Genomic DNA, 26,683 nt, shown 5'->3' with positions numbered 1-26,683 from the left:
CAATCATATCACTTTCATTACTACCTCTTCGTCACCATCACCACCACCACCATCACTACCATCATCACCACTACCACCATCATCACCACCACCATCACCACCATTACTATCACCACCACCACGTCACCATCATTACTGCCACCATTACCACCATCACCACAACCACCATCACCACAACCACCTTCATCACCATCACACATCACCATCACTACCATCACCACCACTACTACCATCATCACCATCATTACCACCATCACCTCAACTATCATCACCACCATTATCACCACCATCACCATCACCATTACCACCACCATCACCATTACTACCATTACCACCACCACCACCATCACCATTGCTGCCACCACCACCACCATCACCACCACTATCATTATCACCACCGTCACCATCACCACCACCACCACCACCACTATCACCATCATTACCACCACCATCACCACCATCACCATCATCACTATCACCACCATCACTACCATCACCACCACCACCATCACCTCCTTCATCACTACCTCCATTGTTACCAGCATACTGCATCTAACAACTTTGATTCTGTCCTGCACTCTTCCATTCTTTTTATCCTGTCAACTTAAAAAAATATATTTTATTTATTTATTTATTTATTTATTCATGAGAGATACAGAGAGAGAGAGAGGCAGAGACACAGGTAGAGGGAGAAGCAGGCTCCATGCAGAGAGCCTGACGTGGGACTCGATCCTGGGTCCCCAGGATCAGGCCCTGGACTGAAGGCAGGCGCTCAACTGCTGAGCCACCCAGGCGTCCCTCCTGTCAACTTTTTAAAATTTTATTTTTTATTTAAAAAATTTTAAAGTTTTATTTTATTTATTTGATAGAGAGAGAGTGAATGAGCAGGGGGAGGGGCAGAGGAAGAGGGCTGTAAGCAGATTCCTCACTAAGCCTGGTGCCCAATGTGAAACTGTCTCACAATCCCATGATCACAACTTGAACTGAAACAAAAAGTTGGATGTGCAGCTGACTGAGCCACCCAGGTGTCCCATACATTTATTTTTTTTTTTATAAAGAATAGGAATGAAAAATAGAAAAGTCATTCCCTATGCTTTATTCTATGTAAAAATTTTTATCTGCCTTCTTCATGAGTAAGTTAGAAGTTCAAGATCTGCCTATCTGTATCTATCGATTGATCTATCATCTGTCATCTACCTATCATCTTTTTCTTTCTCTTTATGGTTATATTTCTGTGAATTTTTTTTTCTTTTTCTTCAGACCTCCACCCTCACTTGCAGTGGTTTAGAGCTCAAAGCCTAAAGCTAACGGTGCAGCAACTTAGCACATAGAGAATGATTCCAAATGCCCTCGTACAGAGACCAGAATTTTCTTATTTGGAAACAGCACAGTGAAGATCAACTAAATTATTTTATCTTTCTGTGGGGAAAAGAGTACATCTCTTTATTCAGCATCAAAAGTTCTAAAATGGAAGAAGGAAGTAAATCCAAACCTTTGGTGGCACCTGGTGCTTTAGGGCCATGATGTGCACATTGTTGACAAGCAGTGAGTGCCTGCTGAATTGGATTTGACTGTCAGCTTTTGGACAGGAAAGGACTTAAATCCAAAGTCCCTTGGGCAGTTACATTTATTCTGAGTCTCTTCTCGGGTCACAACCTTAATCTCCCTTAATTTTTCCCACTCCTTTCTCTTGTCCTTTATCAAAATTCATGACCCTGACACTGAAGTAAAATTGATTACTAATGTTTGGAATCCAGTATCCAGAATAAAATCCCAACTCTACCAACAACTAACCTGAAAAGATAATTTCTCTTTTGGCCTCAGTTCTTTCATCTGTGCAATGGGAATCACTGCCATGCAGGAAACACTGTAGGAATTGAATGAAAGAAGGTCTATACAGTTGTAGCTCCCAAAGCATCCAGCCCATGGTAGGCGTGTGCCTGGTACATGTACACTTCCTGCAGAATGTCACTTCCTCCTCTCTCTGTGGTGTCCATTTCTGGTACAGCTAAAGGATGCCTCGGCTGCATGTTCTTGGGGATTAGCTCTCCTTCTACCGTCAGCTTATCTTTACAATGCTCAGCCATTAGGAGAATCTGATCACTGAATTAGGGAAGTGTAACATCGGCAGACCAGGGAGGCAGGATGCCCCTGTGAATTTGCTGCCTTTTTACTCACTGCAGGAAGGCTCTGAGACAACCCATCTCCACGGACAGGGATGGTTCTCACAGCATGGTGATGCCTGGAGAAGGAGCTACAGCGCGGGAAGTCCCCTGCTGGAGGCTGAAGAGGGAGCCGTGAACCTGACTCCCACCTCTGCACCTGTTAGCTATGCCTGTTTAGGCGAATTAACCTCTCAGCCTTAGTCTCCTCCCTGCTACACAGGGACCCTAACACAGATGCTGCATGTTGTTCTGAGGATACAATAAAAGCACTTAACACCTGGTGGTGGTGGTGGGGCGTGCTCAGTAGATGTTTTCTTCTCTTCCTTCCCTCTCTAGCCTTGCTTTCTTTTTGAAGACCTCCTTTTCTTTGCATTTCCTCCTCTTCCTAGACTTTGTGACACAAGACCTTGAGAAATGCTGGCTGCTCACTGGTGGCTTGTGCAGAAACTGTAGTTGCTAGAAGGATGGCCACTAAAAAAATCCGATAAGCAATAAATGTTTGATTGTATAAATAAGGAGAGCAACAACACAATTATTTGGGATCATTATTAAATTGTGAAATCAAATGAAGCCAAAGTGATAATAATTGCATTGAAAGTCAGTGGACAGCTACACCCTCTAATTTGCTGGAAAATACTACCCTACTTTATTATTGATGCTTAATCATGCAATTATTAAAAAGAAGACCTCCAAACTGACAATACTAATAATGGTGATAAATCTTCCCGACACTGAGGGCTCTCACTTTGTTTTAATTGAAGGGAAGCTATGGAAGTGTTTTCCCTCATTTGAAAAAAAAAATCTTCCTTTTTTTCTCAGGCCATCTGTCTGGCTATTAAAATCCCATCAGCTTCATTTCGAGAACGCTTACTTCCCCCACGCCTGCCATCCCAAAGGGGGCTCTTAGAGCCAACTAGTTCACGACAGCTCAGGCCCCTCCAAAGCGAAAGCACGCTGCTCTTGATTCTTTCTTTGATACATCCGGTCTTTCCCAGCCTCTCTGTTTGTGGCCACATAGATGGTGATTTATATCCAGGCTCCCACATTAATACCCAGCAATTAGTTTATACCTTTAATAACGTGTTGATTTGTTCAACTGTTTAAGAAATAACTGTCTCTTCTCAGCAGTCTAGGCTGTAACAAGACAGTGCTGGATCTTCAGGATAAACACGCTCGGGGTGAAGTTCAACACTACGATTCCAAGAGCACGCTCTACAGATGAGCCTGTGAAACTAAGTGGTTGAGTCAGGACCAAAGGTAGGGAAGGACATAACCTGTGTTCCTCTGCTCTGACCCAAAACCTGGAGTCCTAACCCACATTATTCCAAACCTGTCCTATATCCCTCCAAATCCTTTCTGCTGTTACTGTCATGCAAGACAGTCATTACTATTACTACAAGGTTGGCCTCACCCCGGAAGGACAATCGTTCCTGACAAATCTCTTAGTGCCTCTTCACACTGGGGGCAAATCCCTCAATGTCTGAGAGCCTCTAGGGTAGAGAAAGAAATCCCTTCACTTCCAGTAGATGCAGAGGAAAGAGCTAATTCCTCTCACTCAGGTGGTCTCGGAAGGGGGCATCTCCTGAAGACCCTACAGGAAAACAGAGGGAAAGTCCTCTGTCAGCAAGGGCCATAGGCTCTGGGCTCTAGTCCACATCATTGGATGTAAGAATGGGTCCAATTTTAACGAGGAGCTGAGTGTTCCCAATGCCATAGAAAGGCTCTTGGGGTCTGAGCAATTTTTGTGGATTGGCCTCTGACCTTCTCTTTGCTCTCCATCCCAGTGTCCCTCTATCACGAAAGAAAAAAGCCGATGAGGAATGGGGATGAAGGGACACCAGTCTCTCCAACTTTTTCAAACCTGATGGATGGTTTATAAGCCAGAATGGTGCTTTTGCAAAGTGAATGATGGGCTGTTGTGGTATCTGAGATGAATTTAGTTGTTATAGGGATGAACACTTCAACAGATTTAAGTGCAGTATTTTTAGTGTGTTAAAATTTTAACTGGCGCATTAAGCCAGTGATTCCTTGGCTATTATCACTTAGGATGAGGCTAAAACAGGACCAGTTAAAGATAAGTGTTCAATTAATAACAATGTAGGTGGTACCTGGATATGGCAAACATAATGAAGGTGGTACCCAAGTGGCTGAAGAGTGGGAAATCTTGATTTACAATATCAATGATCTTTTGAGCCGCTGCTCTCTGTAGGAATCGAGTTTTATTGAGTTTTTTTTTTTTAGGATTTTATTTATTTATTCATGAGAGACACACAGGCAGAGGGAGAAACAGGTTCTCTGTGGGGATCCCGATGTGGGACTCGATTCCAGGACCCCAGGATCATGCCCTGAGCCAAAGGCAGATGCTCAGCCACTGAGCCACCCAGGCGTCTCTATAGGGATTAAGTTTGCTAGCCCGCTGCAGGGTAGGCATAATTATTCCTGTGTTCTGTGGCAGACAAGAGACGGCAAAGAATAACTCCCCTCCCCGAGGTTGCTGGGCTGGTCGGGACTCAAACCCACGCCCGGCTGATGCCCGAGCAGCGAGTGCTCTTTCTGCTGGACCGCGCTGCTTCATCAACCAGGGAAGAAACTAGGGCAGGATGTGGTTGGGTTCTAGGGAAAATCTATGGTCCCAGGCTGCTCTGGGGTGCGGTCCTGTTGCCTGGCCTGTAATTTTAGCTCAAATCCTGGCCACAGGCCTTGTGGCTTTATCCCTCATCCACGAACATTCCACCCCTGCCTGGTTGGTCTCTGCACTCTCTGGGTCTCAGTGAGTTCTCCTTCCACAGGGATTTCGGGGCTCGAAGGGGGTGTGTGTGTCCCTGGGTATCTCTCCTCATTCTGCTGCTGCTTCTCTTCCCTCCGACCAACTGTCACGGACCCTCTGGCTCCCCTGTTCCATCTGCTCCGAGCGGGGATGGCCCCCATGCCCGGCGTCTTCCCTCCATCCGAGCAGCGGCCTGTGCCCATCCTTTGCATGCGCTCCCCCCAACACCAACCTCATTTCTCAGAGCTTCTGCTTCCCATTTGTTCCTCAGTCCCGCTCTCCCAGGCTCTCCCGTTTTAAGTCTTAGATGCGGGGGCGCGGGGGGCGGCTTCCCTTCCTTGGAGCTACTCTTCCCTGGCATGCTTCGCCACCCCACCTGTTCTGCCTCTGGCCATGTCCTTGTCACCCCGGTGTCAGGTACCGTGGCCACGGGCCCCTGGGAAGCCTGAGAGGCACCGTGTTCTCAGCTGGAGGGGAGGCCCTTTGAAACAGACTCTGGGCCAGGTTATTCTGTCCTCCTGGGAGCTCGGTCCCGGGGGAGGGCGTCTGCTATTGTAGGACTGAGGCGGGAGAGCGGCCTGTTCCTGAGCTGCTGCTTCCATGGCAGGCCGAGACTTAGACCAGCTGATGCCTCCCTTCCTGCGTCTGTCTTTCCATCCTTCCGTTCCTTCCCTTCTTATCTCCTTTTTTTCCTTCAAATGATTTGCTGAAGAGCCAACTATGTGCCTGACGCTGGCTTGGCTATTTTGTTCTGACGGATGGGTCAGGTCCCCACTTATTGATCAAGTGCGTGTCATGTGCCAGGCAACCCCACCCCCGGGGGCAATGGGGCACAGAGGCACATCGGACAGCCCCCCGTCTTCCCGCCTTCTTGAGGAGACGGAGGCTTGAAGACAGAGAAGCCTGGCAAAGCATGAAGCATCCTTGCGCACACCTGACGCGGTCAGAGCAGCAAATGCCTCACCTCTGCCATTCGCGGTCTGGCCCGTGGGAAGCCGGAGAGGGTTGCCGCCTGGCTCCAGGCTTTACTCAGCCTTCGGCCCTGCGCTCCACCTGTGTCCACCTGTGTCGGTGCAAACACGGCCACTGCGGGACGCCAGGCAGCTTCCTGTCACTACCCCGCCTGGACCTAAAGCCCCGTCTCAGAGCAGATGCCCCGTCCCTCTGTTCCTCAGCGCTCCCTGAGGCTCTGTCTTGCCAGATCCTACTGCCCTCACCCCACCCCGTGTGACTTTATAGGACTGGCCGAGAAGCCCGGAGCTCACCCAAGGGTGTGCAGAGGCTTAAGCGGGAGCAATCGGATAGAGGTCCAGGAGCACAGGCGGCCCTGCCCAGAGAGGCAGAGCGTATGGTCCCGGGGGAATTGCTTGGTGTTGTGGGATGGCAAGATCCCTTTGGCCCCACAAGCATTATTGAGCTCCTACTATGTGCTAGGTGTGGGGCCTGCACTAAATGCTGGGATGGAGCAGGAACGTACAGGTCCCAGCTCTGTCGCTGGTGGGCTCCATGGCAGGGGTGGAGTCCCTTCCCTCTCTGGGCCTCAAGTTCTTTGATCACAAGATGAGGGTCTGGACCCAATGGGCTCCCTGGATACACTGCTAGATACTTTCCCTCAACCTGGAATAAAGATTACATTTTTCAGACTTCCTTATAGTAAATGTATGGTCAGGTGACACACTTTTAGCCAGTGACACACTTTTAGCCAATGAGACCAAAGCAAAAAGGTTGTGTGATGTCTTTTAGGAAACTTCCTTAAGAACCATGTGACAGGTGCCCTCTGCCTAGTTCTCTGTACTATTCTATGCCTTGATGCCTGGAATGAGAAGTGGCTGGAGCGCTGGCAGCCATTATGGGCTGTGAGGTTGGAGGCCACACCACAGGGATGGTGGAGCAGGGAGCTGGTGGGCACCTGCATTGCTAACCTGTCTGTGGTGCCTCTAGACCACACTTGTACTACCTGTCTCCAGACTGGTTTCCTTACGAGAGGCTAAAATTTTGTCTTATTTCAGCTTCTGCTAATTTTATGTTTCTGTTACTTGTTAAATCGAATCTTTCCTGATACAAGCTCTAAAATCCCTTCCACAAGTACCATTCTGAGGTTGTAACATTAGAGGATCTTTAAACACTCACTTCTCATACTGGGCAGGATAATGGCCTCCTGAAGATGCCCACATCCCGGCTCCTGTAACCCGTGAATATGTTACATTGCGTGGCAAGGGGGAATCAAGGTTGCTAATCGGTTGATCTTAAGAGAGGGGGGATTATCCTGGATTATCCAGGTAGACCCAATGTAATCATGAGGGTCCTTAAATGTGGAAGAGGGAGGCAGGAGCATCAGAGTCAGAGGGATGCAACAGAGGGATGCAACTCTGCCTGGAACCTGCTGGCTTTGAAGATGGAGGAAGCCTTTCTGCCCCAGTGGAACGTGGGCAGCCTCTAGCAGCAGGAGAAGGCCAGGGAACAGAGTCACCCCTAGAGCCCCCAGAAGGAACACAGCCCCATTGACACCTTGACTTTAACCCAGTGAGACCAATTTCAGACTCCTGACCTCCAGAACCGCAAGGTGGTAAGTTGGTGTTATTTTAAGTCATTAAGCTTGTGCTGATTTGTTACAGCAGCCGTAGGAAACTAAAACACTCCCTCTGGATCCCCCTGGGAAGCTAAGAATCATAACCCCCACGCTATAGAGCACTGTTGTGGCCTAAGCAAGGTGACACACATGTGGTCCTGAGGACACGGCCCAACACACAGGAGACCTTCAAACGCCATCAGCTCTTAGGGAAAACCATCCATTCCTGTCACTCCTGTGGGCACCACCTTTAACCATAAATAACATTAGCTGAAGCATCCTGATTGGAAGTGCCCATGGGATGCCTGGGTAGCACAGTGGTTGAGTGTCTGCCTTTTGCTCAGGTCCTGGGATTGAGTCCCACATGGGCTCCCCATCGGGAGCCTGCTTCTCTCTCTGCTTGTGTCTCTGCCTCTCTCTGTGTGTCTCTCATGAATAAATAAATAAAATCTTTAAAAAAAAAAAAAAAAAAAGGAAGTGCCCGGGACTGAGCTAATGGCTTTACCAAATTCAGGCGCTCTGAATTTAGGCAGTGCTTCAGAAGAAGATCGTTATCTTCATTTTAGAGGTGAGAAAACAGGCCCAGTTGGCTGGTGGCAGAGGTAGGATTTGGATCCATGTATTCCGGCCATGCTCCAAAACCTTGCTTCTCAAAGTGTGGCCTGCAGACCTGTGACATCAGCCTCACCTGGGAGCTAGAAACAGCACCTCAGCCCCTACTTGGACCTTTGCATCAGTACCCCCCCCCCCCGGCCCCCGCAAGGTGGTTAGTGTTTACATCACAGTTTGAAAATGCTGCTCTAGAACAAGCACTCTCCTCTCTCCTTGGCTCCCCTCCCATCATAGGGGCAGCTTCAGGTGGTGCCCTGTCCATCTTTGGGCCTTTTTCTTCTGATCTACTTGGCAAACTCTTATTCATGCTTCAAAACCCACTGTGGAGGCATTTCCTGAAAACCCCTTTCCTGACCTCCCCAAATAGGGTTGGTGCCTTGTCCCACCCCTTCCCCACACCTTTATCAGTGCCTGACCTCATTGGCGATGCTCTCGTATGTGTCTGTCTCTTCTTCTAGGCCCCGAACTCTTTCAGAGCAGGGGCATGTCTTCTATCATCCGGCAAACATTTACTAAGTATTTAATATGTGCTAGATGCTGATCTTAGTCCTGGGGTTATGGCAGTAAACAGGACAGACAAGGACCCTGGTCTCCCAGAATTTTTATTCTGGTTAGAAGAGAAATAATACACACTCTAGACAAATTCAGAGAGTAGGAAGCATGATGCAGAAAATGAAATAGGCAGGAGATGCTGGGGGATGTCAGCAGGGGTGATTGGGGCAGACCCCCTTCCCCGGGAGCTGACTGGTTTCTGAGCCCCATGAATTAGCACAGAGTCTGGCGTACCAGACATCCAACACGTGTCCAACGGGATCACAGTTGACCAGTCTCCCAGATCAAACTTCATGTCTTTACGTTCACGTCCTACCAATTCTGAGCAATGGCCAGATGCCTCCCGCCCCCCACTGAAGACTCTGGAAATGTGTCTCTCCTCTCTGAAGCTTTCTGAGGCAACAAGGGAAAGTAAGAGAATCCCCTGTGCCCCGGGTGCTCCAGCAACACACCCCCTCCTCAGCCAGGCCGACAATGTGGGCTGTCTCCCTGGCGCCTGCCATTTAGTTATTGAATAAAGCACACCACGTGGTCTGCACAACAGGGTGCACTTCCCGAACCGGGGTCAAGGTCAGAAAATGTCAACCTCTGAAAGAGAAGCTATGGGGGTGGCATAAAATGGGCGAGACCTCTCTTTAAAAGCATCAAGTTACCGCAGAGATGCTTTGTAGAAGGGGGCCGTGAGGCCTGCCTTCCACCCAATCTCATCGGCAGGCACTGCCGGGAACGTTGGCTCTTCATGTATTTATTTACGGAGGCTCGGCTTGGTTCACTCCCTTGGCTCTGCCCTGCCTGGGCTGCTCTCTTGTTTTGCTTACATTTTCAGCATTTTGGGCCATCAGAAGACAAAGGCTCCGCCTATAATTTGCCATTGGCATTAGAGGAGCTTGGCATTCGAGGCGGAGCAGCCAGGGAAGACACTTGGGAGCCCAGAGGGTTTGGGGGGAACTGCAGAGCCCCTGCCACACCTGCAGGGACACCTGCTGCCCACCCAGTCCCTGCCAATGGTGGCCAAACAGAAAAGGGGCCTGGGGTTACGAAAGCCTGATTGTTTTTTCCAAGAGAAGCCCCAAATAGGGATTTTTGTAGGAAAGTTCTTCATTTGTGGGAGATTTGAGGGATAAACACAACTCACTTGCAGGTCACCATTTGCAAGTGCTAGGTCAGAAAGCATAATCCATAATAACCACTTGACGGATACGTACGGCAGCTGGCCTTTAGAGAGCACTTACTATGTACTAGCATGTTGCCGAGCACTTTACATGGAGCATCTTACTAAAATTTCAGAACCAGCTCATGAGTGAGATACAACTTTTCCCATTTATACATGAGAAAATTGAGTCAGAGAGGTAACATTCCTTGTCCAAGGTCACCTAGCTGGCAAGTGATAGGATTAGGATTTGAACCCAGGCTGTCAAATGCCAGAGCTGACATGGGCTCTAGGCCTGGCTGGAATACCCTTTGATTATGATGGTGCTGGAGAAAATCTGAGGTTAAATAGCCTAGTCTCTAGATGCAAAGCTATGTTCTTTGTCTTTTTCTATATTCCTTCCTTCCTTCCTTCCTTCCTTCCTTCCTTCCTTCCTTCCTTCCTTCCTTCCTTCAACAAACACTGACTGAGCTCCTTCTATATGCCCGGCACTGAGCAAGGCCCAGGGGACAGAGGTATGGAATCACTCTACCCAAGATGAAAGGTCTCCATCTTCTTCTTTCTTTTTAAAGATTTTATTTATTTATTCATCACACACACACACACACATACACACACAAACACACACACACACACACACAGGCAGAGACACAGGCAGAGGGCGAAGCAGGCTCCATGCAGGGAGCCTGACCTGCGACTTGATCCTGGGTCTCCAGGATCAGGCCCTTGGCTGAAGGCGGCGCTAAACCACTGAGCCACCTGGGCTGCGCCTGGTCCACATCTTCTTTCTGCAAATTTCTCCTGTTTGCCCCCCGACTCAGGCGAGGTAACTCACTGTCACACCTTATTCAACACAACAACAGTCTCCAGGTCCAATGGATCGTCCAGGGTCAGTCCCCTGCCCTGGGTCCCGAACCATGCTCCCAAAGTGTGAGTTTGACCATGTCATTCCCTTCTTGACATTCTCCTCTCTGGTCTCTTTGCACAGCAGAGCGGTCCCTCCACGATGTGGGACTGATCTTGTCCCCCGGTACTAATACCTTCGCCTCCCTCCCCTCCAAGCAATACCAGAAACTTTGTGAGGCCTTCTCACACCTCTTCCTGGGGCAAGGTCCCCACCCCGACTGAGTGTGCTTACTGGGGTCCCTACGTCCCCCACTAGAGCACAGGCTCCTGGAGGGCAGGGGCCGCGTCTTCTCATCTTTTTTAAACCTGGAGCCTAGCATGGCATTTGGCACATAGCAACTGAGTGCATTTGGTTGATGAAGTGGGTGAGGGAACTCGTGGTCTAGAAGTGGAAATAGAACTGGAAACAAGCAACGGGAGGACGGAAGATGAGTTAGACGCATGCATAGATGCTGTAGAAGGAAAGAGGAATGTCGGCGAGGTGGGAGGCAGCTGGGATGCTGGGGAAGCAGCCATTTAGCCTAATCCTGGAGACAAGCAGAATGTGGTTGAGAACAGGCCATCTTGGCAGAGGGTGCGGGTGAGGGACCCTTTGCCCCTCCAAAGTGAGAGGGACATCCATGCGTTTTGAGGCGTTCTTCCGTTCTCAAAGCAATGAGAGAAACTGGTGGTGCCCTACTTTTCCCCACTCTGCCCTGCGTAAGGAACATATGTGAATTTAAGCTTCAAAGTTTTGAAAGACTTTCACACGTGAGGTACAGACAGCAATTTCTGCTCAGGCTTGCCTTTACCCTTCCCAAGAAACTTATTTATAAATTGGGGGGCTAGGGGAAAGGTGTAAATATAATTAGTGTTGTAGAAGGCTGCACACAGGTTTTGGGGATGGACAGACTCGGCCTGGAATCCCAGCTCTGCAGCTGAAATCCCCTGTGTGACCTCAACTGAGTTACCTAACTTCTCTGAGCCTCTCAAGATGGAGATAATGGGCATCACCGCATGCATCTTCAGAACTGTCAAGGCTAACTAAGAGCTAACCTCCGAAAAGCATCTAAATAGTGCTTAGCACGAAGAAGCACTCAATGAGTGATTGGCTATTATTATTATTATCATAGTTATTATTGGTTTTGAAGTGATGCCCGGGTTACCTTCTTTGCAAAATATGTTGGATGAAACCTGGAGAGAAGAGTTTCCCGACCCTAGGGAAAATTCCAGGATGAAGGATCATCCGTGTGCAGACCAAGGTAGGGGAGTGGGGAGTGACAGAAAGGAATGAATGATCCTTTATGCAGAAACAGGAGAGTCAGGGGGCAAGACTGGAATACAGAGAGGTCTCCCGGCCAGGCCAGGGAGAGGCTGGCGCCGGGGGATTTAAATGGCCTGGTGGATGGAGTAGCCAAGCAAGGTGCAGAGTCTCTGTACGACGAGGCTGTGGCGACCGTGCACCTGGGATCTCATACTTAATCCCCAGCATTCTTGTTAGTGGCTGGAAGACGCCCCAAGGTCAGGGAAGTTCAGGGAAGAGTGAGTGAAGCATCGAGGGGAAGGAGTGGCGGCTCCTCAGAGCAGGCCTGGGCTGCTAAGTCAGGGCCTCTGGGCCAGGTGATAACGAACAAGGACTCAGATGGAGAGAGAAGCAGACTGCTGCCCGGGAGGGAGCAGCTCGCAGCGGCAGCTCAGCAGCTTCCTGATGCTTTATGGCAAAGCCGTGGCCCAGAGGCACCCCAGAGAGCCTCCCAGGGTGCAGGGCGCAAGGGGAACACCTGCCTATTCTCACATCTCGCACAGGGTGGTTCCAGCCAAGCCCAGGAGAAGAGACTGGTCGGGAGGATGCTGGGAGTTTGGGTTTAGAAGCCTGTCCCCTCCCTCGGTGGGAGCTCCTTGAGGGCAGGAGCTGTTTCTTTGGTCATTCGTCCAACGTGTGGCTCCTCAGCATGCTCTTGGTGCCAAGGCAGACACGGCGCCCGCCTTCCAGGAGCACACCGTTACGGGGGACACAGATCACGGACAAGGAAATGCTAGAAAGGGAAAAGTCAATGTTAAAGGCTGAAGAGGGCAAAGGAAAGAAGGTGACAGGACCGGGGGCTTCTTTAGAGAGGGTGGTCAAGAAGCTTCCTTGAGAAGACAACACTTGAGCAGAGACTTCCTGCATCTTTGTAACCCTGGGGGGTTTTGCCGGGGAAGTCAGAAGAGAAGCGACGACCTCGGTGCGCCTGTTCTGTGCATTCCTTACAGTCTTCTCGCTCCTCTCTGTTTACTACAACCAAGTCCGTGAGGTCACCTGCTTATGGCGACAACCTCCACGTGGCGCCTCGCCCCTTCCCAGGATCGTGCACCAGCTGCAGCCGACCCCTGATATGCCCCCGCGGGAACCTCAACATCCAGTGAGTTCACTGATGGCCAAGCCACTGGCTGCCCTTGCGTGCGCCTCTCCGGGCCTCTCCGGGCCTCGTGTTCTCCCGTGCGGAAACCCGCATGGCCCCGTGAGCCATTTCCAGCCCTTCGGGAGCGCATCTCCACGGCCTCCCAGGCTCTCCCTCCCAGCTGGGCGGGGGACCCTCGGCGTGGCGGCCTGGGCATCTGTTTCTGCACCTGGCCCTTCCTTCGCTCTGAGATGCTTCCTCCCCCTACTTGCTCACCCCTATGCATCCTTCAGAACCCGGTCTCCCGCAGCATCCGCTCCCCCCCAGTCTCTGTGCTCCCAGAATCCCCTGTGCCTCTGTTTCCTGCTGTGCTGTCATCACAGTCTGTTCACTGGTGTGTCTCCTCTCCTAGACGGGAAGTCCCCTCCTCTCCAAGGGCAGAGACTAGGGCTTTACCTCTGTCCTAGACTCTCACACGCTACCTGCTAGTGCTCAGAGAACAGCTGTCGGACAGAGATCCAGTATCATCCTCTTGCTTGGCAAGAGAGGTGCTGGGAGGACCACAATCTTCTTCCCTCTGCTGCTCACTGAGTCACGGGACAGGCACCAGCTGCGGGCCGGCGACATCCCTTGGGCTCTCTCAGCACCCTGCCTGCATTTCCCTCTGCCAGCAAGATAGCGTCCCATCTTCTTTAGGTTCTAAGGCACATATTTTAGGTTCCCAGGTTTCTGAACCCAGAGTGTGATTTATAATCGATGAGTCTGTTAAATTCCTTCTCCCCTCTCCCAAAAGCTGTTTCAGTACATAATTCACTTTATAGCTGATGGCACCTCGGAACCGAGGGAAGACAGGACTGGGAGAAGAAAGCCTTTTGGAGCCAGGAGAGGGGACCAGGATGCCACGAGGCCCGTGCAGCTCAGCAACAATCCCACAACGGTTGACATGCATTTCTTGGCATCGGGAGCACAGTGAACATCTCTCCTCTTTCATCCCTATTTTCAAAAAGTCTGCTGGATCTAACTGAGCCGCATTCAGATTCCAGCTTAAATCCTCGATGCTCCTAACTGATTGTAAGAGACGCCAGGAATCTCTGAATCTGTGGGAGGGGGAGGTGTGGCGGCAACAGGCTATGTCAAATGTCTTGTATGGATGGAGTAGAGCTGCTTTGCAAGATGCCTGTTCTTGGGGATCCCCTGAGGGGACTCACCTGGATGGTCCTCAGGCAGGTGGGGGTCTGCTCACCACTGCCTTCCTGTGTTAGCACAGGCTGGCACCTGCCATTAACACCTCCACTGAGCAGGTTTTGAATTTTGCTGATTGGACTTGGGTCGATCTGTTCCCTCCCTTGTTTGTGCTGTCCGGGAAAGCCTGGAGGCCAAAGAGACCAGCACCATCAGATTGGGATGGAAACGGGAGGAGCACGACTAGAAGAGGAGGGAGTGGGGTTCGAATCCTCACGATGACCCTGGGGACAGGCACTGTCATCTCCACTAAAAGGATGGCACAAAGGAAGCACAGAGATGGAATTAACTAGTCCAAGGTCACACAGCTTATAAGCAAGAAGCCAGAAGTCAAAGAGCAAAAGTTTTTAACAAGACTCATAAGGCCCCACACCTTTGGGACTTAACTACTTCTGCACCCCCATCCCCACACCATCCAGCACTGTCCCTCCACTACATACTCCAGCTTTTTACTCCAGCACCCCAGCCTTCACCCAGGTCTTGTCTTGCTCTTCCTCACTGATCTCTGCACTCGCTGCCTTCTGACCTGGAATGGTCTTTCTTCCTCCCTTCACCCAATTAACTCCTACTCCTCCTTCAGATATTCATTCTTGTGTCCCCTCCTCAGGGAAGCCTTCCCTGATTAGATACCACCTTAATATTCTGAACTCACAGCCCCGTGCGACCTCCCTTGAGAGTGCTTATCATAGTTTACATAGATGTGTGTGTATATATTCTTTGAATTGGGGCCTATCTCTCCCAGTAGGCTCTCAGGACTGACGGTAGTGACCCTGAAAGGAGTCCCTTCCCATCATGACTTCAACCTGGTGCTCTGCGGAACTTCACCAAAGATTTAACAAATAAATGAGTTGAAGGAATTGCCTAATCTGTACCTACAAACAAACCCAGAAACTTAAAATACGTCTATCATTTGAATACGGGTATTTTGGCCGAAATGTTTATATTTGAGACTAAAGCGGAACCAGTGAATTTTGAACAGGTTAAAAATCTCTTGCACTATTCATCTGGTATCTTCTCCTCCCCTCTGACCTGAAAGCGAACACTCACGGGGAGCTCTCCCCGAGGATCTCTGTGACAGCCGCTCTGGATGATGTGGAGGCAGGAAAGCATGGCCAGGATCTATTTAGAGGACGCTCACCCCCCAGCACTTCCTTCTCAGGCATTTATTTTTTCCCCAAACACTTTCCTTTTTGTTATCTTTCTTTATTCTTGTCCCTTGTGTGTTGAACGCCACTCTCCCTTCTCTCTCTCTCCCCCCACCTCTCTCCTCTTTCACTACCTCCCCAACCCCCACCCCCACTGCCACCATGTCAAGTTCACTATTTTCTGGAATGCCAAAAAAAAAAAAAAGGGTCTTTTGCCACCACTGATCACTGTGTATCACTGAAAGAACAATCCTTTGACGGTGTGAAGGGACCGCTACTTCCGAATCCCCACCCCCCAGCAGGCAGGGCCCGTTTGTTCATTCCCCAGCAAAGGCAGGGTAGGCATCTTGCAACATCCTAGTTGCCGTGGCTACAGCAAAGAACAAAACAGACAGCAGTCCCTGCCCTCATGGAGCTCACAGTCCAGGGGTGGAGACAGACAACAAATATCACGAGTAGACTACATGTGCTACAAGGTGGTAAGTACTCTGTAAAGAAAAAAGAAGACAGAGTAAGAAGAGTAAGACTGCAAGAGGGGTACGGGGCGGGGATGGGGGGGTGTTGTTGATTGCAACCACAAATAAGCCGGTCAGAGAAACCACCCCGTGAGAAAGCTATTTTGCTTTCTTTTCACAGAGAGGGAACCAGGCTTGGAGAGGTTAAATAACTTGCCCCGGATCTCACAGGCTGCAGTGCTTGGAAGGAACCCAGGCCCATGTGGCTGCAAAATTCTTTCCCCCACACCACATGCCCCAAAGCTTCATCCGAAAACTTCCATGACTTACAGAGGCCATCCATTTGCTATTTTCTGAGAAAATGCTTACAAACATAAAACCAATGGAGAGATTGGTACATTAAGGACGCTTCCGAAAATGAAAGGGCAAACCCAAAGAGGCACGTGGTTGGGTCTGGCCTGAAGTTCAGTGTCGCATTCCCTTGGCCTCATGGGAGTGGGGGGATCACGGCAGAACTGCAAGGTGCAGGGCAGCAGGAGGGAGAGGCACGCTGGGGAGTCAGGTGGGTCAAAGCTCAGATTTCCTGACAGGCTCAGGCTGGACCCTTGACGGGGGTGGGGGGGTGTGGTGGGTGGACACTTAATGGGACACAGACAGAATAAAATCCAGTGCTAGCAGTGAATATGAGCACAAGGCCACAGTATGTGCAGAGAGCCCTCTGGAGGCTTGCAGGGTGGAAATGAGGGGTTGGATTCAAGTTCTGGCTCTGCCCATGTGGCCTCGGTATGTGACGTCACTCCTGTGTGCCTGGTTCTGCTCAGCTGTAAAGCACAGCAGGCAGTGTGAGTGGGCAAGTTTGTTCCTCCATAAAGGGTTCAAGTTTGCCTTCTCAGGTGAGGATGCTTAGGAGTGTGGGGTCTGGCTCTATGGAAAGCTGCTGGTCAGAACCTGAGACACTGGGGACTGTTCTCGGCGTCCTGGGAATTGGGTGGGGAGGTTTGCTAGAGAATAGAAGATTCTGGGGTACGTAATTGGGGACAGTCCAAATGCCCGCTCTCTACCTAAAGTGTCTATTCCAGTGACTGTTCCAATTCAACTGGACTTTGGGGTACTTTAAAAGCAGAAAAGAGGAGAAAATCAATTGGTTATTTTTTTTCCTTGCTTGCAGAGACGGAGTCTACTGATAATTTTCTGCTAGCCAATTAGGAGCCGCAGAACCCTAATGATGGACTCCTTCTGAATTGAATTAATGAATTCGGTGACTCATTATTATTCTTTTAGAAAAGAAGCCCCAGGAAGAACAAACCAACCATCCTGACTTCCTCACCACCTTCTTTCTCTCTTGATTACTCGCTTAGCACTTATCCTCATGATGTTTCAATTAATTTAAATCATTTTAAGAATTTCGAAATCAGTCCACGGATAAATATTTGTATGCACCTATTGTGTGCAAAGCACCTGTAAAGAGTCAAATTATCTTGGGAATTCTGGAGCGATATGTACATCACGTGACGGCCTGTTAGTAACTCCCATACTCAGCTCCTGCACACTTAAAGGTAAGCTAATCTGTTGGCGTTCCTAAAATAAAAGATGTATACTCTCCTTCTGGGGAACAAGAGAGCCATGGCTGAACCCATTGTGGAGCACTCGCCACCTCGCAGGCCAAGCCAAGGGGAGGCAATCATAAACTTGGCAAAGACAGTGCAGGAAAATCGAGACACTTCTTGCTCAAAGAGAAGGGATGTAGGACGGGCGGCAGAGCCACCGGGAGCAAGCAGCACGTGGAAGCCAAGACGGGAGAAGCCGTGGATGGAAGAGGAGCTCAGAAATTCAGCAGAGAGAATGTACCAGTGGAGCCAGAGAGGAAGATTTCTGCGCTGCTTCACAGCAAGGGAAGGGGCGAGAGGGGGAGGGCGGTTTGTGCTACAGACCACGTTGTACCGCCAGGCGTTGGCTCCTCCTCTGCAGGGCTGGAAGTCCTCTGGGGGAGACGAGGAGCCCGAGCCCCGACAGACAGAGGGGAGGAAGGCGCAGGAGAGAACAAACACACAGTGAATTTCTTGCTGCCCCTGGAGGATTCCTTTCGGTGACAGCAGAGGTTAATATCCTGAGCAGCAAGCCACAGCGCGGCCCAGAGACGCAGCGCTCGGAAGGGCTGTTTTCCTGTCCTGTTGTGGATTTTATTGAACTATTCCCTGAAAGGGCCAATTCATCTCTCTGTTCAGAGGCTATCTCGGCGCAGCTTTCCTGAAAAGTTCAAGGACTTCTCCTATCATGCTCCACCCACCAGGATCCACCTGCAGACTATCCCACCCCTTCCCCGCTAAGGACCCCAGTCTGCTAGGGAGTTCAAGTTCACACACAGAGACACCGCTGTTTACTCTGCAGAGGGAAATATAATAAACGTTGTAGCTTCTTGGTTTCTCTGGTGTCCCACTGTGTGTCAACCCCTAACAGGTGGTCCTGTCCCACCTCATTCCTCAGCAGACTGATTCACTTCAAAAGCAGCTACAGAGGCAGAGAAATATTTTCTGATTTTTATTTTCATCAAGAAGTGAATGGAAATTAAGAAGGGCACTGGATGTGATGAGCACTGGGTGTTATACTATATGCTGGCAAATTGAATTTAAATAAAATATTTTTAAAAAGTGAACAGGAAAAAAAAAAAGCATCTCAGGTGACAAAAAAAAAAAAAAAAAAAAAAGCCCGAGTGAAAACCAGAAAGTGGAAGAGGTCAGAAGCAGACAGGATTTTTTTTTATCTGGAGTTATCAGCAGCATCTTGGGGGAGATTTGAAGTCTGTTTATAACTTTTTTGGTTATGGGCAGGAAACAAAATAAAGAGGTGATGAGGGAATCTTTTCTGAAAGTCCAATTTCTCACACACAAAAACATTAAGATTGGGGGAAACTGAACCACTGACAACCTGATTTCCATAAAGGCTGACCCTATTTTGAATGCTCCAAAAAGCAAGCACAGAAACACCCCACGAGAACCATCTATACCAATCTTCGGAAATAAGTGCTCTTATGGTCTTGGGGAACCAGTGCAGTCTTTGAAAATAATTGGCTTAAAATCTTTAAACCACTTCCTAAGTGGCCAAGGCCCAACTTCCTAAGGCGGTCTCAGGCCCGCAAAGCCCCATTGGGACAGATGCTTTGGAAATTGAAGGCCAGGGTCAACTGGAGCCCCAAGCACCCACCCTCCTGCCCGGGGCCTTGGCTAGAAGTGGAAAAAGAATAGCATCCTGAAGGGAGCTTGGGCCAGCCCTCCTCTCCCTGCCCGGAGGCCCCAGGCCAGGGAGAAGGGCCAAACCCACAGCTCCCATGCACATCACACAACCCTTGGGAAAGTGTTGTAATCCTAACCCTTTGAGGGAGAATTCAGAGCTGGGGGGAGTGGCAGGGGGTACAGCGTGGAGAAAAAGTTAAAGGGGGTGGGCAGCACATTTGGGGATGTAGACACCAAACAGATGGAATTTAAACAAAACTACTTCAGCCTTTTTTAATACACAAGTGATCTGAAGCCACCTCTAGCCCTCTTGCCTTCTGGGAATTCAAAAATTGTTTCAAAGATCACAGTACGGAGAATTTGCAAGTAAAACCCTGATAACAAACTATATTTAAACCAACTTACCAATTTCTGAGTATATTTCTCCTAAAATAATGTTCCGTCTTTCCTCTAATTTCTTGGCTGCATATCTCCATCCATCTAACTAAAATCCAAGGAAGGCAAATTGCTACTATGATCATTTCCCTAAAGCAACTCTCATTCACTTTGCTTTTCTTCTCTTTTGGAATAGCAGTCTGCCATAAATGTTTAATTAAATGGAAGCCTTTCCACTGTTAATGACAAGCTGCTTGGAAGGCTTTTCATTTTTTTAAGGACGGGTGTGTTTAAAACAGTCCCTATTAATTTCCTGATATTGATTCCCTGGCTGGGGAAGAGCATAGAGTATTCAGCATACAGCTCCTCTGCAGACTATGTTCAAGGCAGCGGTTTGGATTGAGAAAGGGCACCAAATGCAGTATGCGTCAAATAGACCATCGCTCAATGAAGTCACTTAGCTATTCAAAACATGTTCAGCCATCACTCAACCGTTTGCACCAAGAATGTTGGGAGGGGGGCACGAAACTGGTGCTCTTTCCCAGACATAACCATTTCCCAAAGAGCGGCTTTTGCTCAGTTTGGGTTGGACCCTGGGGCCACCTCAGTTTCTCCCTCTCCTGTCCGCTTCCCTCTCTTCTCCCCCATCTCCTGGCTTCAAGTCCCTGCATCACTATCCCATGTTGAGCTTAACAAACAATCCTGCAGTCCCCGCTTCCCAGCGCTGCCTCAAACGGCCTCCGGCATTGGTTCATGTCAGAAGCAAAGCACATAAGCCTTTCTCTCCACACAGAAACATGTATCTCTCTGTTCCCCTCTTTCGATGGGTGGCTGTAGCTTGTACATCCACATATGGATATATATATAGAGCCACTCAAATGCAGTCCCTCATATTCAAGTCTGTTGCTAAATGCAGGCTGTATGACCTGCAGGAGTTTTTTTTTTTTCTGTGCTTATTAATGTGTCTCAGAAACACATGCCTTCATCTGTACCCTGATCTCCCAGGCTTGACACCGCGGGGACCCCTTGGCCCACAGCACATGCACAGGCACACATGACTCAGTGACCCTGCAAGATCAAGGCAAACAGCTAATACCCCCAGTCCACTGCCCCCCCCCCACCCCCGCAAGCTCCCCAAGCCCTCGCCTCCCTCCCGGCCTCCCTGCACAATGTCTGATGCTCAAGCTGGCTGCAATGCTGACTGTACTCGCTTCTGGATAACAGACATGTCACTCTGCGTGGAAGTGAATTGGTTCTCCGCCTAACCTGCAAGTGAATTGCTGTTTATTAGAACTTGGGCTTGTTTCCTGTGAGAGACGTATGTATTTTTAGACTTTGTAAATGTTAAAATACACACATACACACACGCAGCCAGTTGCCCCAAAAGATATGTGTGGTTCATAGACATTACGAAATGCTCTTGAACTCAGCTTGAGATCCTGGAATAATTAGGATTTACCAAATAAGGATTCTTAGAAACAACAGATTTTTTTGTTGTTGTTGTTTAAAAGGAGATTTGCAGATGATGATGTGTCTGGGACTTTTGGGGAGTAAGGGGGAGGAGGAGGGGGGAAAGGAAGAGCATTTTTGAATTCTTCATTACGAAAAGAGGAGCAATGTTGAGAGAAGCAATTATTTTCTCCCCTCGTAGATGGCAATGCTACACCAAATGGCAAATCCTAATGATTCCAAAGCAGGCAGAGCTCATTCGACTTTTAAAGACAATCTCTTGTTGTTTTCATCATATCATAGATTATTCCAATGAAGAGGTTTAGGGGAAGGAGGGTGGTGGAGGCTTGAGAGTTGAGTATGGTTTTTGCTTATTGATTTTCTTTCCTCTGAAACTAACCCAACCAACCTTGATCTGTGGTGGAAGGAGTGAAGTAAGAAAATGGTGGAATGTAAAGGGGACTTATTTGGAGGAGGGTGGGGAGGGGGAGCGAAAAGGGGAGGGGTGAGGTGGAGAGGGGGAGGAGATGGGAAATCAAATACCTTCTAGGCAGCAGGTTCTCCATAATCCAGAATGGGTCATAACTTCCTCGTTCTTTTTGCTGGTTTCATTCTCACTGACACTTTTGGTCTTGCAAACCCCTCTGGAGTAGAGCCAATAGTCGGTTCCCACAGCTATGGTCATCAGACTGAAGGCAGCGAAAGCACCAACGGTGGTTAAAAGCATTTGAACACCTCGATCAAACAGCCCCATAATTCTTCATTATATAAACACCCAACCGACTTCTGGTTCTCGGGAGAGTGTGTGTGAGGGTGCGAGTACTAAAGCAAAAAAAAAATAAAAATAAAAATAAAAATAATTCCACTACTAATATAATGGATATATGTGTGAATAGAGACTATGGAGAGATATAAAAACAGGGAGGTAAGAAAGCTCACGGAAAAGAGTGTAAATTATAAAGATCACACGGGAAGAGAGGCTTGCCTTTTGAGATCAGAAACTGTTCCAGTTGCAGTAAATTTTTTTTTTAAAAAAAAAAAAGGAAAAAAAAATAAAAAGACACCCCCCACCCCCCCAAGTGAGATGCCTTAATCTCTTTTCCTAAAATTCTGGTCTCCAGTTTCCATATGTGACAGCTAATTTGGAGATGGCTTCCACAGTGAACCAGGGAACAGCCGCATTCTCAACACAATCTCTCATGGTCGGGACCTAGACAGTTAGAGATTGCAAAAGCCGGGATGCAACCTTCGGTCTTCGTGCTCGGCTCTGCGGCCTGCGCCATGAAAATCCTTTGCTTCGCCAGTTCTCTTCCTTGTTGGGGGGGGGGGGGGGGGTCTCGGGCGCTTTCGTTTCAGACCAGACTTCCCAGTATTCTGTAAGCCCTTGATCTCAGCTGAACAGGTGCGGGGGTCTCGCCTTCCATGGTGCTGCCCCGGCGGCGGCGGCGGCAGGGCGGGCAGGGCGGGCAGGGCGGGCAGGCACGGCGGCGGCGGCGGCGGCGGCGGCGGCGGCAGGACGAGCAGCGGCGGCGGTTATTGTTGTTGGCGGCGGGGGTAGTGTTGGCGAAGTGGGGGAGGGAGGGGGTTTCTCCCGGAGAATCGAGGCGGGTTTCCCTCCCCCTATCTGCAAAGCTCCTGGAAACGAGGGAGCCGGCGTCTTGCTGCAGGCTGGGCCGCCCGCCCGCCCCCCCGCTGCCGGCTCGGCCCCCGGCGGAGGCGCTCCCACCTACTGCATTACCGGGTGGTGCTGAACTGGACAGCTCCCTGCGCCGCCCGCCCCGGCGCGCCCCGGCTGCTGGGCGGCCCGCCAGGAGGGGGGCGCGGGCCGGTCCTCCTCCTCCCTGCGCCGCGGCCGGGGCGGAGCGGGGGCTGCCTGCCTCCGGTCACCCCTCTCCCCAGCCCTGAAATGCGCGCTCGCTGGGCTCCCGGAGCTCAGAGGAAGGCGTAGCTAGAGATAGCTCGCTCCCTCTCCTCTCCCTCTCCCTCTCCCTCGCTCTCCCTCTCTCCCTCGCTCTCTCCCTCTCACTCTCTCCCCTGCCCTCCTCCCCCCCCCCCTTGGTGTTTCTTCCAGCTCAGCCTCCTTCTCATTCCATCTCTACGTGCCCAGAGCTTCAAACACAACCCTCCCATCACAGTCAGATGGCACAAAACTTCAACCCGCCGTTTCTCTGCCTGGAAGCGGTGAAAATATAGCCTGGATGGGTAATTACAAACACGGTCTATACGTGTTTTCACTTTGCTGTTTCGGGGGGTTTGTTTTGTTTTATTTTATTGGCACGTTAGGCGCGTCTCCTTTCGGTGGTTCCTCTCTCTGTCTCTTTGTCTCTCTCTCTCTCCCCCCGGCTCACAGGGGGGTGTGCAGGGCACTGTGTGTGTGTGTGTGTGTCTCTCTGTAGTTCTCCATGAAATTCTGAATCTGCTTCTACAAGCAGACATTTTGGAAAGATTATTCACGGGAAAGGGGGGGTGCGAAAGGGTGAGTGGTGGCTGGGGCTCGGGCAATGGTTTTCATCTCGGGGATGAACATGTTTGCAGGGGAAGTTGGTGAAATGTGAATCCTTCTAAGTTTCCGTGTCATTCACAAACTGGATTGGAAGAGATAAAAATCTCCCTGCTGTGAACACTGAAGCACATCAGAAACCAGCCCCCCTCTCTTCCTCAACAGAATGCTATCTTGGGTTAATTACAGCGCTACCTCTTCTTTTTATATGTGCAACTTTTCCTTAATGTGACTCCGGGAGAAAGAAGCCCATCAGATTCCTGCTGTTATTGATTACATTTTTCTCTGATCAGTTTCGTAGTTAAGTGAGTGAGAGCACATGAGGCAGCATGATGTAGGTGCACTGTTTTTCATTTTTGGGGGGAGGAGCCTAGAGAGAGGTGTGAGTCTGGTGGGTCCGTTGGGGCTTAGAGATGTTTTAACTGCATAGCTCAATTATTCCATACTTCCTTCTCTTTTTTTGTCTTGAGATCATTTGTTTGACAATCTCTCAGTGATTTGATGATCAAAGAGTATATAATAGACTGAATTAAAAAGCCTTTTTTTTTTTTTGATGTTGTCTAACTTTTTTCTCTTAGCTGAGAGTTGGTCTGCAGGTATAACCAGCACATACTTCTTGGTGTAGAAAGATGACCTGTTTCTCCACTCTGCATAAAACTTCCTTTTCTCATGCTCTGTTCCTTTCTCAGAAGGGAAAGTCTCCTACGAGGGGCAATTGCTGTGCTCCTGTGCTCTGGGAGGTGGTCCCAGTGTCTGGAGAACAGAGGCACAATTTCAGCAACTCCTGCTAAGGTGCCTTTAGGATATAGCAAGACACTTGCAGACTGAGGATTCCTCCAGTTTTGTTTCTTGTTCTGTGAGGACGGGGATGGGAATCGGGATGGGAGAGGGGCTGATGTGCTGTTCCACTGAGCAAGGAACTTAGCAAGTTCAGCCAGTGTTCAGGTGGGTGATTTTCTTGGCTCTGGTCTATAAGGAAAAAGTGAAGGGCAAGCAAAAAGGCTCCTTACATGGGCTAGGCCTTTCGGGGGGAGTGGAGAGACACTTGGCTGCAGCCACACAAGACTGAGCAGCTTGCCTTCTCCTGTGCTTGTCACCTTGGCTGCCTCTGATCTGTCCATGAAGTCCCTTCAGACTAGAGCTAGAGCCCTCCTTCTTATCTGCCCATCCCATTTCAGACCAATCCCTAAGTCTTTTGCCCAAATGGAATCAGTAACAGAAGCTCAGAAACTTCTGTTTGTCGTCTTAGCCACTGACTGTAGCTGCAGCTTTAGCGGCTTTTGATTAATCTCCTGGCTAGATAATCATTGAGAAAAAGGAAAGGGGGTTGGGGGGAGTGTAACAGCTTTGGGCTGTCAGTGTGGACAGAGCAGACTTCTGGAGACAGAACAGGCCTGAGGCCAGAGATCGCCTCTGCTGCTTAACTGCATGACTGCAAACTAGTCGGCTTCCTAGAGCCTCAGTTTTACAGTACCTGCCTCTTCCTCCTTTCTGGGGTTGTTCCTAGCACCTCCTATTTTTCACGGCTGCTGCCACCACCATGCTCAGGGGTCAACCATCCCATTGCTAGCACTTTGTTGTGCATGCATCATCTCTCTCACTAACTCGTGAGCCCCTGGATGTGTCTTGTTCACTGTGATGTCTTTGGGACCTATCTGATGCTTGATAGCAATGGCTGAGTGATGCTAGTATGAGATAGGTGATGTGCCCCGCACACAAGAGGCACTCCATAAATGTGGCTTCCTCTCTTTATCTCCCCACTTCCACAGCTTCCTTTGGTTCCCAGCTTCCTTCACTCTAACTTCTGTTCTGCTCCCCTTCACCCTCACTGACCCAGCCCTCTCCTCAGGTCCCTTCTGCAGACCAGACAAGGCTACCTGGGAAGAGCTGGCTTGGTGTGAGCCCCGTTACATGGTTTGGGTCCACCAGGCACACAATCTTAGCAGCTGCTGAATGGGTGCTCTTAGGGGAGCAGCTTTGTGTGCCTGCAGTTGGTTACTTGGGAAGGGCTTAGAGGAAATTAGCTGAAATGCCACAGGCCTATTTTGAGCTCCTTCTTTGATGGAGTGGAAATAACATGGGATTTGGGTGCAGCAGACCTGGCCTTGAAGCACAAGGCTGCCATTTCCTTATTTTTGACCTTGAGCAGTCTCTTAACCAACCTGGAAGCCTCTCTTCGTCTATCAAGGAGGACCATGGCAGGAGCCTCACAGTGTGGTTGTATCACAAGTTAATAGCAATAACAAAAGCTAACATGCCTGAGACTGATCTAGGCTAAACCCCACAATAATTCTGTGGGACACGTATGGTCATGATTCCCATTTCACAGATGAGGAAACCAAGACATGTAATGATTTAAGTATCTGACCTAAGGCTGCCCAGTTAGTGAGTGATAGCTGGGAGTCTAGTCTAGCAGCCAAGCTTAACGACCTATGGCTTACCCACTGTTCCTTGACCCAAGATACGACCTCACACTGAGGTGAGGAGAATGTCAGATGATGGATGCTGGGGGGCTATGAAGTAGGGAGACCAAGCCCAACCTAGGGGGTGAAGGACATCCCCCCAGGAAGACAAGATATGTAAACTGAGACGTAGGAATGAGAAAGAGTTAGCTAGGCCAGGATGGGGGTGAGAGGATGAAGAGGAGCTGGGAAAGGGAAGAGCATCCTAGGCTGAGGGAACAGCATGTGCCAGGGTTTAAAGGTATGCACAAGTGGGAAAAGATGATTGCCCCATTTTAGGAAAAACATGCTAAGTATGGCCTATCTAAAGACAGCGATGGGAAATGTTTTAGGCTAAGAACTGGAGGCCATGAAAAGGAGGTTGGAGCCTAAGAAGCAACCCAGAGGAGCTTGGGGGACAGGGAATGTGAGAAGCAAACCTAGGGGCAGGGAGACACCAGGGCAGCTGTGGCGGGGCTCCCCAGCAATAGACAGTGGTGGCCTAGACCAGCAGTGGCAACGGGGATGGAAAGAAGTGGAGGTATTTGGGGGTGTTGGGGAGAAAATTAATGCATATTGGTGTGTGTTATTGAGACAGCCACTCTGAGGAAGAAGCAGGCTGGGGAGGGAGTGGGTGTAGGGAGGGGGCTGCTGAGAATTCGGCTTTGGTCATGCATGTCCTTTTGCCACATTCTGTTGCCTCTTCACTCCCTGCTCCCATTCTTCCTCTCCTCAGCATGTCCATTAATTAATTAAGACTATAAA

At 49.7% G+C, this 26,683-nt stretch overlaps 1 protein-coding gene across 1 annotated transcript in view; it reads right to left on the bottom strand.

The window, feature by feature from the left end:
- CACNG2 (calcium voltage-gated channel auxiliary subunit gamma 2) overlaps nt 1-22,301 on the bottom strand; it is a 110,734-nt gene extending 88,433 nt beyond the window's left edge. The window contains exon 1 of the mRNA XM_041756328.1: nt 21,521-22,301. Coding sequence (XP_041612262.1) covers nt 21,521-21,731 — 211 coding nt within the window. The 5' untranslated portion in view covers nt 21,732-22,301. The remainder of the gene's footprint in view (nt 1-21,520) is intronic.
- Nucleotides 22,302-26,683: the final 4,382 nt, after the last annotated feature.

This window comes from Vulpes lagopus, chromosome 5, assembly GCF_018345385.1.
Source record: "Vulpes lagopus strain Blue_001 chromosome 5, ASM1834538v1, whole genome shotgun sequence".
Classification (NCBI taxonomy): domain Eukaryota; kingdom Metazoa; phylum Chordata; class Mammalia; order Carnivora; family Canidae; genus Vulpes; species Vulpes lagopus.
Note: the sequence above shows the minus strand (reverse complement) of the source record. Positions and strands in the feature narration are given on the sequence as shown.